The following is a 10,261-nucleotide window of genomic DNA, read 5'->3' as shown; positions in this document are numbered from 1 at the left end:
AATGGGCTAAAGTTGTGCTGGGGAGGCTGAGGTTGGATATGAGGAAGAACTTGACTGAGAGGGTTGTGAGGCATTGGGATGGGCAGCCCAGGGAAGTGGTGGAGTCACCACCTCTGGAGGTCTTTAAAAGACATTTAGATGTAGAGCTCAGTGATATGGTTTAGTGGAGGACTGTTAGCGTTAGGTCAGAGGTTGGACTCGATGATCTTGGAGGTCTCTTCCAACCTAGAAATTCTGTGGTTCTGGGATTCTGCTCTGAAGGGAGGGAAGGAGGAGGCCTGGGCCTGGGGCTGAATCCACAACCCAGGCATTCTGGTGCAGGTGCGCGCTGCAGAAAGCGGTCACAGAGGGATGTGGGGGTGCCCTGATGAAAACTTTATTTGATTTTTCATCTTTAGGGGTTGCTCTGTGGCGTTACGAGCCTTGAGGGCTGGTTACGGCGCAGCCAGGTGGTTGTGGGCGAGCGAAACCGCTCTCCTCAGCACCACAACCCAGCACACAACCCACTACCGCTCGGTCTAACACCCCGCTACCACCCCCTGGCTACGCCGAGCAGAAACGCGTGAAAAACGGCGCTTAACGGTGCACATCGGGCAGTGAAGGATAAGGGGAAAACACCCCCAGCACGCCTTTTGGCCGTCAAACTACAACCCCCAGCCTGCACCGCGCCGCTCCGCCAGCACCGCGCCGCGCCATTGGCTACCCGGAAGCCATCCACCAATGGCAGGCGGGCGTGTTGGCAGGCGGCGGAGAGGGAGTGTTGCCGCTGGGCTCGGAGCGGCGTCCCCGGCGGCCGCCCCTTGGCATGGGGGGCAGCGGCAGCCGGGCGGGCGGCAGGAGCGTCTCCTTCGGCCGGGACGAGCGCGACCGGGTCCGGGTGCTGCAGGGCGTCAGGGTGAGGGGACACGCAGGGGATGGGGGCTGAGGAGTCAGCGGAGGGGAGGGGAGGAGGGGAGCAGCCCCCGGGGGCTGCCCGGTGCCCCCCGCTCAGCACCCGCAGGGCTGAGGGGAGCTGGAGCTGAGGGCGGCCTCCAGCTGGGCAGGGGCCCTGCAGGAACCGAGCCGGGCTTTGGACAGGCCTGTGCTGATCGAGAGCAAAATGCGAGTTCCTATCAGCCCTTTTCTCGCTGTTCCTTTGGATGTTTCGCAGGGTGGGAGGCCACAAGCCCATGGGTGCTGTGGGCTCGCTGCCTGGCTGGCTGCTGTCCGTGTTCGCTCCCACAGGACGCTGATACAGGCGTCTGGCTTTCAACCACCACGAATTTCCATTAAATTAATGTAGAACTGAATTATTTTTGAGATCCCTACTGTCTAGTACCGTGTGTTACTTAATAAGACTGCTTTTCCTTAGAGAACAAGGTTAAATGCCTAAAACCACTAGATGCTGTCCCCAGCCTTCAGCTGTACTGGAATTGATGCTGGGAGTTCTCCCATTATCATCCCCAGCTGTGGGATGCCTTGGCGTTGCTTGGTCATTGCCCTGCTGCCCTGTTGTTTCTCTTGTGGTAGGCGTTACGTATCTGGGGTTATTTCTCACCAAATCCTATGGCAAAGGTACTGTGCACATACGTGGTTGTAAATAGTGAGAGTGTAATGCAGGAGACGGAACACCCAAGAATTTGGTACGTTAATGTGGAGAAAAGGCTTCAAGGTGGCCTCTTTGCTCTCTGCAGCTTCTTGAGGAGGGGAAGCAGAGGGAAAGGTGCTGGTCTCTGCTCCCTGGGAACTGAAGGCAGGTTTTCAGGGGAATGGCACACAGCTGTGTCAGGGAAGGTTCAGACTGGGGAGAAAGAACAACTTCTTCACCAGGAGGGTGGTCAGGCACTGGAACAGGCTTTCTAGAGAGGTGACCAATTCCCCAGGCTTGTCAGGGTCAAGAGATGTTTGGATAATGCCCTCATTAATATGTTTTACCTTTTTGGTTAGCCCTGACGTGGACAGGCAATTGGAGTAGATGGGCTTTGAAGGCACTCTCTGTTCTATATTCGATTCTGTGTTCAATTTTATTCTTGCAGTAACATGAAAACTAACAAGTTGGGTACTTTTATACTGAAATATATGTAGGCTAAGTGCTAAATCGATTCCTTTCTCCTGTATGCATGTTTCAGCTCTCTGAAGATGTAGTAAACCGAATGAAAGAAACTCCACAAAGTAAAAGGGACAGCCAGAGATCATCCAATGGCACAGCTCCGTTTTCACCAGCTGCAGAAGGGAAACCCAAACCCCCTACAGGTACTGTCAGTCCCTGTCAGGTCTACTCTTTTCTCACACCTCTCAATAGCACTGCTGTTGGATGTTACATAGCATGTGTGTATCTTTTCAAGGCTGCCCTGTTACGAGAGGAGCTCTTTGATTAGCCTTTAACACATTTACGTACATGTATGTAGGTATCAGCATCATCGAACATCTTGGACATTGCAGTCCTGTGACATTTTACGTGTTTCTGAAAGGTGGCTGTATCGTCTGGCTGTCGGAGCAGTTGAAATGCTGTCCTCCTTCTGTTGTGGTGTGACCTCCATGAGACAGCTTGTTTTTCTGGTCCTTTCCTTCTCTGGCTTCAGAATGCCACCCCTCTTAGACGCATTAATGAACTTTTATCACTTTGTGAACGTTTCTAAAAATGATTTAAAGTAAGCATGCAGTAAGCAGGGCAGAATATTTTTTATCTTTAAACTTGATTTATTGTCTCCTTTCCATGCCCAGGCAGTATGTTGTGGATGGGTGGGAAAATACTGCTTGTTCTTTGGAAATAAGTTCATGCTGTGGGGGCAGGATGGACTGACCAAGCACAGCTTACATGACACTCCAAGTGGATGGTGAGGACGTGATTTCTGAGCTTGTCTTTCGTTACAAGTCACAAACTGATTTGATTTCTGTTAGTTTTCAAATATACTTTGTCGATAAACATTATTTAGATGTATTTAAGGCATCCAAAGTAACGTGAAGGTAATGAGCCAGGCCTTTGCTGTTAGAGATTTGTTACTTGTGGGATCTTGCTAATTATAAGGAAAGCAGGAGCTTGAGGGAAAGACTTAGTGGAGCTGGAAGAAGCAAATAGAAAGTAGGACTAAAACTATGCTTATGTTTCAGTATAAAACAGGGCTTGAGGAAGGGAGGTTAACATTTTTATCTAGATACTTCTATAGTATGCCTTGTGAAAGGCAGTGTTGTCAGGATCTTTCTTTTCTGAATTCTAACTCTACCAGATCTCCATTTTCTTGAGACTTTTTTTAGGTGTATTGTTTTTTCTCTTGCTGGGATAACACTCGCATATGAAGTGTTATCTTCTTATCAAATAATTTATGACGTGATGACGGACTGTTTTCTCTTACAGTTGTCACAGGCTTCTGTCCTTCTTTCTAGGCATCCAGCCACCAACAGCAAGTAACTCTGGTCAGAAGGCTTCAGTTGCGGAGCAGGAGTTGTACAGGAGGTGAGGTGAAGTTTGTGAAAAAGACACAGTTCAGCTCCTTTTCGACTGTATATATGATTTATTTCACTCTGAGTGCAGTGACTGTAAATGTTAGTGCCTGGGAATCCTCTTTGAAGCCGTGTTCAGCTAAGGGCTACTGAACATTTTTTTAGAGAAGCCTGTACCTTAGCCAAAAGGAGCAACTGGGGGAGCTGTGAGCAGGTGGAGTGGTGTTTGGAAAAACAGATAGGGAGGACCAATGTAAAGAGTTGGTAACTGTAGAAAATGTGTATTATGTGCATTGCAGGACCAATTAAGCCTAAATTTGAGTACAGTTGCCTTTTCTGAGACAAATGAAGGAAACTAAGTGCTTGATACTAAGGGATTCTTAAATCTCAGATGTCGTCATGGTTTTGATTCAGCTTACACCTAACGTTATCAGATCCATTTTATGTATCTGATTCCTTGTCATAGACTAGACTTACTGCCAGTCAGCCAGTACTAGAGTGCTGTGAATTTTTCATTCAAGGGTATTTAAATTTATTATATTTATTTATCTTTAAAGATATTTATAAGAGCGAGGAGAAATGTACAAGAAGAATGTCCTCTATCTGTGTCCTCTAACCACAGGAGTCTACTCCTAGTTCTAGGTACGCAGGGCCGTGTGAGAACTTCAGTGTCTGTGTAACTCAGAGGCTTTCTGCTACAAAACTGCTGGCTTGGTCTTTTCCTGAAGAGTAGGCCAGCAGTTTTGTAGCAGAAAGCCACTGAGTTACACAGACGCTGAAGGTGCTTGCTTGTAGAATTCACCAGGCTCGAATTAGACTGAATTTCCTTCATGGCAGTCTCTGAGATGCAGGTGCCTAGGCGATAGACATGACAGGATGCACTTTCGGCACTGTCACTGTATTTGTTCTGTGATTTTTTTTTTTTTTCCACTTGTAGAGTAGAAAAAGCCCTGTCAGACTGACACCTCTTATTGTAGTACGTTTCTTGATTTTTTTTTCCAAAGCGGTACCTATTTATCTAGCTAACTACTTTCTATTATCACTGTTTTCAGGTGATAATTAAGCGCTTAATAGAGCTAAATATAACTGAAATATAAGCTTGTAAGGTGCTCAGTCTACTGTTGTTGTCTGTGCTGTGTGACAGTGAAGTTTGCAGGTCGTGTTTACAGTTTGTTGGACTTGGAATTCCTGCTGATAATGGAGGGGCTGTGAGCAGGCTTTGTACCAAATCAATAATGTGTTTGCGCTTTGGCTCTGGTCAGGGATATTGCCAGAAGTCTGCTGATCGCCTTCGCTGATCTCTTACAGGTATGAGCAAGAACAGGCCCTGGTCCAAGAGGAGCTGCTCCGGCTGGCCAAAAGGGAGAGGGAAGCAGCCGGCGAGGCGCTGAGCACTGCCCTGCAGCGGGAGAGGAACAGCACCAATGAAGAAAGGCAGAGAGCAGCCCAGCTGGTGAGTAACAAAACCTCCAGTGTGCTCCCACGCAGGACAGACTGAAATCTCCACAGAATACCACTGGTGTGATGAGTTTAGGACCTGACTCTGGGGGTGTGTGGAGAGGGTCTTGGTGCAGTGCCAGCAGAGCTCAGCAGCGGGCAGAGCAGTGGTGTGATGTGAGCGCTGCTCTGGTCAGTGGTGCAGAGCACGGCACTACACGGGCAGCTGGGGAGGAAGTTAATTCTGTCAGCCCCTCCCAGTACAGGCTGTGGTGTTGGAAGAGTTTGTTGGGAGAGCTAGGCTGAAGGTAATTCTCTTTGCCTACTGCATGTTGAAGGGACAGTTTAGGAAGGGGGCAGACCTGAGGAATGTTATCTTTATTTGTGTTTCTTCCATCCTACTGGAGTCCTTCCATCCCGATGTGTTGCACGCACTTAAATTAAGTGAAGAGCCCTTCTGTGAGCATATTTTCTGCCTGGTGAATAGCAACAGGCATGGCTTACCCGGGCACCTGACTGGGCTGGGAAGCAGTTTGAGGTTATAATACTGGGGGGTGAATAAATAAAATGTAAGTGAGCATCGCTGCAAGGGTTTGGACAGAAGGTTCTTCTAGCTGTAGTCTGTCTCTGACAGCGATCCACACCAGATGCTTATGCAGAATGTGAGAACAGGGCAGACACGAAGTGGTGCTTCTCACCTCCATACCCTGGCAACTTCTGGGGTTTAAAGCCTTCTTGGACAACAGACTGTTTTATTGCCTTGGTGCTCATCAGTCACTGATGAACGTGCCTTCTGTGAGGATGTCCATTTTGGGGTTTGGACCCATTTATGCTTTGACTTTCCGGCAGCCTACTGCATGTGGCTGTGTTGAAAGGTCTCAGGTTGCTCTGCTGGGCGTATCTTGGGAATTGCTGCATTGTAGGAAGCTTCTTGGCAGCTTGTACCCTGACCATGGGAAGCGTGCGTGAGTGCTGAGCCTTAGGAGAGCCACATCTGAGGCAGGTGACTCCAGTTCCCCGAACAGCAGGTCTGGGCCAGCGGACACAAGGTTAACTCTCTTCCCTCTAGAAAGGGAGTATTATCTTTATGAACACAATTAACAGAGCTCTGTAAAGGGGGCTGGGAGGGTGGGGGGAGCCGGTGGATTTAGTACCCAGCCTAAAGGTAAGGCCCAGCTCAGAAGCAGGAGCCTGTCCTCCCGCAGGGAGATGCAGAGAGTAACCTCAGCGATGTGTGACTAGCAAAGGCAGGCAATATTTGTGGAGTGCGAGGAGGGCACCTCTAAAATGAGCAGGGACCTGACCTCTAACATACAGAAGCTGTTCTATTACCTGAATTAGCTTTTAATCCTGCAGTGTCGCATACCCAGATATTGCAAACTTGATGGTCTGCAAAAATCTGATCAGGCTCTCTCTGTGTAACCCATAAAAGATAAATAGTGGCCGTGGAATGCGGTGCAAGAATGAGAAACTGTTAAATTTCATTGCTCTTTAACTATCTCTTGATCAGTCATAAATTTAAGATCCTTAAAAATGGAATAGTCTAGCCTGTCCTTCCAAAGATGAGGTCAAAGCTATTGTCTGTTGGTTTCTAGGTGTCTTCCTAAGCAGTAACTGTTCTTGCCAGCCTTTTTAAATGATTGGAGTCCCTATCAGATTTGCTTTATCTCAGCTTCAGTTTCCTTTCAGGCATGGTCACCTTATTCTACTTTCTTAATCCTACTCAAATCGTATCTGTCCTTTGTCTTCCAGTATTGTTTTCTTCCTTTATTTGGAGTAGTGTTTGAATGGTTTTTGCTCACTTTTTTTGCTTTCTAGCCCTAGAATATGAGGCAAATAATGGATGTGAGCTGCTCTTTCATCTCATCTGTATCTGTCTTCTCTTTCAAACAGAAAACAGTAGTGGAATTAGGTGTACCTGGTGGCAGTCTAGGTGCAGATGGAACTGGAAATTATCTGCTGAAGTTTATAAGGGAAAGTACTTCCAGTTTTTAGTGTGTTTTTGTGGTGTTTTTTGGTTGTTTTGTTTGTTATGACCTACTGTGGAAACCATCGAAAAATGGGGCAAGTCCCATGAAGGAAATAACAGATGAATGACTTGCTTCTAACAGCACTTAATTTAGTAAGTATTGAAAATGATGCCCTGTATCAGTAGTAAGGTGTGTTTTTTTTTTTTTTTTGTTTTGTTTTTTTATTATTTTGATACTTGCAGCAAGATCTTGTGCTGCTCTGTGCCCTCACTGTATGGATAGCTTGGTCACTGGTAGCCTTCCCTTGTACAGTTGTCTCTAGTAGTGCTGCAGTATTCTCCTGTAACTTTACCACTTGTGGACCATAAATCCAAATACAGTAGCTGTATTTTGAAACGATTTGATTTTGCTTGTGTTGGACAAGACTTGTCATTTAATCTGTGTGGTTTTTTTTTGTGTGTGTGATTTTTTTTTTCCTGACTTTTATTATTAACAGCATCTTTGTGAGGTACTTCTGTGACGCTGTGCAGTGTCTTGCTGAGAGCGTGGACTACAAATAACATTTGGTAGGGAGCTTGCTGCCAGTTTCTGGGGCCAGGTACTTCATCACTGATGGGGCAGGGGAGTGCAGATTAAAACTGGTTGGTTTTATTTCTTTGTGGTTCACTGGTTACAAGAGGGTTTGAGCATTAAGAACATGGGCTCTGTTTTACATTTTTGTCTTGTTCTTTTTTTATGACTTTGAATGAGGTACTTAGCTTCTGAACAGGGTACTTAGATTCTAGATACCTTTAGGTTTGGACTAAAACTCTATGAAGTTTAAGAAGCTAAACACCTCTATAAGTAGAAACACTGCAGCATTCACTTCACTCTTGGAGTGAATATGGCTTTTGATTAACCACGTGGGACTGGCTCTGATGGAAGCAGTCTGCTAAGCTCCTGTGGAGGAGCTCTCACCAGTTTATATTAGAGAGAACATGTTTTGTTTGTACATCGCTGCAGGATCATGGTGCTGGCTGGGTTCTTAAATAATTTAATGCCATGAGCACTTACAGTACAACAGGGATAATACGTACAGAACTTCAGAGCAGTGCCTAGGATGTTTAACTGATGCTAGTAGCATAACTTAAGTCTCGTGTGAAATAAACAAGAATCAGTACAGCCATCTTTATTTTTTTATTTTTTAATTCTAGCACAAGAAATTTCTGAAGTTGTCATAGTCAAGTTATTTAATTGCTTGGATGTGTTGTGAATAGTATTGCCTTTTCCTAAACTTTGAATCTTTCCTATTTAATTTCCAGTTAATCAAAACCTAATCTCTCAACTTCTTGGTTCTTCAGGCTTTCTTTTTTTTTTTTTTTTTCCCTTTTTTACCAACAAAAGAAACTTTTTTTTTTTCCTTTCTGCTTTTGTAATCTCCTAAGGCTGTGCAGCATATGCACCATGAGCCTTCGTCTTGGAGCCAGTGACTCTCAGCCTGATGGTTTTTGCTGAAACCCTTGAAACAAATCAATGTGGAATGGGGATGGAGAAAAGCAGAAGCTGGGGGGGGAGAATAAACGCGATTAAGCAAAGACATCTCATTACTACTTTAGAAAGGGAGGATTATAACTTATAAAATAGGAGGATCTCATTTAGGGGCCATGTGTGCCTGTGTTATCAGGACAGAGGGAGAGCAAATAGAATAAATGAAATTAATACTTTGAAAAGAAGCATTACGCGGATTTCAGAATTGAACTAATATGATTTGTGCAAAGCCCTGAAGTTCTTATCTCCCCATTTAATACCCCTAGGATAATGGCTTTGTCAGAGTTATTGACCAAGAGTCGTCGTCTTCCTTACCACTTTGAAAGAATGAATTCAGAAATGGGGTGATGGCAGGACAAACTTGGCACCATAATTAGCTGTTTCAGGCAAGACTGAGGGGCATTGCTTGCTGTGCAAACCCAGCCTGGACACAACTCCTAAATTGCTGGGGAAGCCGTTTGCCAGCTGCTGCTGACAAATGGTTCACCATTCCCAGCGCTCCTGGGAATTTGGTGAGTTCTATAAATATACAAATAAGTAACTTGCTCTGCTTGCAGGACAGCAGCCCCTGCTGTCTGGTGGCTCCAGCTCTGCACCGCTGTGGTTAGTCTGGCCTGGGATATGTGTGGGAGGAAATCCTCACAGGAGGAAGGGTCTGTCCCATTGCTCCAGCAGCTGATGATAGTTGGTCATAGGCTGCTGGGTTCTTTTTGAATGATTTCTTGGCCAGAAATAACCTATTTGCTCTTCAGAGCCCTCCTGTATCAGTGGGAGAGGAAGGGCATGTGTCGAGCAGGAGTGACTTTGATCAGGGCAGTGGGTTTTGATATCGGTGTGGTCATGTGTGTGGGATTCTGATTCTTGGGCTTTCCACATGGAGTGCACTGGATGCAATCAGCCTTGGTTTAGTGTATATAGTGTATATAGTGTATATATTTAGTGCATACCTGTTAAAAATGCCTGTCGCCGTTTTAACTGTTATGTTTTCTTCTCCAACTTAAAGAATGTGGAGGTAAAGTAGTTTAAAATTGGTGAAAGCTACACAAATAACCTGTACGTTGCTTGCTATAGAGGAAGAGAATTTGGTGATAGTAGGGGAGTGATCAGCTGGAATAGTGCTGGGTTGAGGGGTTTGACTCATAGGAAGGAAAGGAGTCAGCCAATTGACCTATTTCTGGAAAGTTTTTATTATGTTTCTAGGCACTGATGAAGCTTCTGGCCAACCTTATGCTTTTTGCCCACTGTTGTCAACCAGTATCAGCTGTATAGAGCTGCAGCTGAACTGGGCCTGAAGAAGGCTTTAAACATGGTACTGAACACGATTTAGTTTTGTTGAGGCTTTCATTTACTTTGTGTTAAGCTGGGGATCAGCATCATCCCGGTTGATTAACCCGCAGGTAAACAGACCTGGATCAGGCTGGGCTTTTGTTGCACATAATCTCTCCCCATTGTGACAACAAGCAGCAGTGGCCAGCCCAGGCCCAGGAGCAGCGGGGTGTTTGTGACAGCACAGGGACAGCAGTGAGGTGAGGCTGTGTTTTTAAGGTCAGGCCTCTATCACCAACACTCGGCCTTAGTTCTTGTGTTTTTCCCCTCCCTGGGTGTATGAACTGACCTAGTGAAAGCCCCAGGTACCGCCCCTGTGAGCTTTGCCTTACCCTTTAGGTGCTGCTCACCTCAGGGCAGTTCTGTGGTCTGTTTGCTTTGCAGTTAAAATGTAGCAGATTGAGCTAAAACCCTTCTGTTTTAAGAGTTGCAAGTCTGTAGGTAGGAAATAGTTGGTGCTGGGGGGAGACTTTGCTAACACAAATGTTGGTTTTTAGTCTTCAGTTGTTCTTTCTGTAAATTGTTCTTGATTGAAACTTTTTTTTCATGGCTGAAGCAGAAAACACTGACTTAAGTCAGGA

At 45.8% G+C, this 10,261-nt stretch overlaps 1 protein-coding gene across 7 annotated transcripts in view; it reads left to right on the top strand.

Moving 5' to 3' along the window:
• Positions 1 to 720: 720 nt before the first annotated feature.
• CHCHD6 (coiled-coil-helix-coiled-coil-helix domain containing 6) overlaps positions 721 to 10,261 on the top strand; it is a 122,387-nt gene continuing 112,846 nt past the window's right edge. For 2 of the 7 annotated variants that reach the window (XR_011812441.1, XM_027467501.3), the window contains exons 1-4: positions 723 to 895; positions 2,109 to 2,232; positions 3,364 to 3,433; positions 4,729 to 4,873. Coding sequence is in view for 3 of the 7 variants with exons in the window: in XM_027467501.3 (XP_027323302.1) it covers positions 806 to 895; positions 2,109 to 2,232; positions 3,364 to 3,433; positions 4,729 to 4,873 (429 nt within the window). In the remaining 4 variants the exon portion in view is untranslated. Of the gene's footprint in view, positions 896 to 2,108; positions 2,233 to 3,363; positions 3,434 to 4,728; positions 4,874 to 10,261 lie in introns of all 7 variants that reach the window. The other 5 variants (XR_011812442.1, XR_011812439.1, XR_011812440.1 and 2 more) reach the window with 5 other exon arrangements.

This window comes from Anas platyrhynchos, chromosome 13, assembly GCF_047663525.1.
Source record: "Anas platyrhynchos isolate ZD024472 breed Pekin duck chromosome 13, IASCAAS_PekinDuck_T2T, whole genome shotgun sequence".
NCBI lineage: Eukaryota > Metazoa > Chordata > Aves > Anseriformes > Anatidae > Anas > Anas platyrhynchos.
The sequence above is the reverse complement of the archived record's forward strand: the minus strand, read 5'-3'. Positions and strand labels throughout refer to the sequence as shown.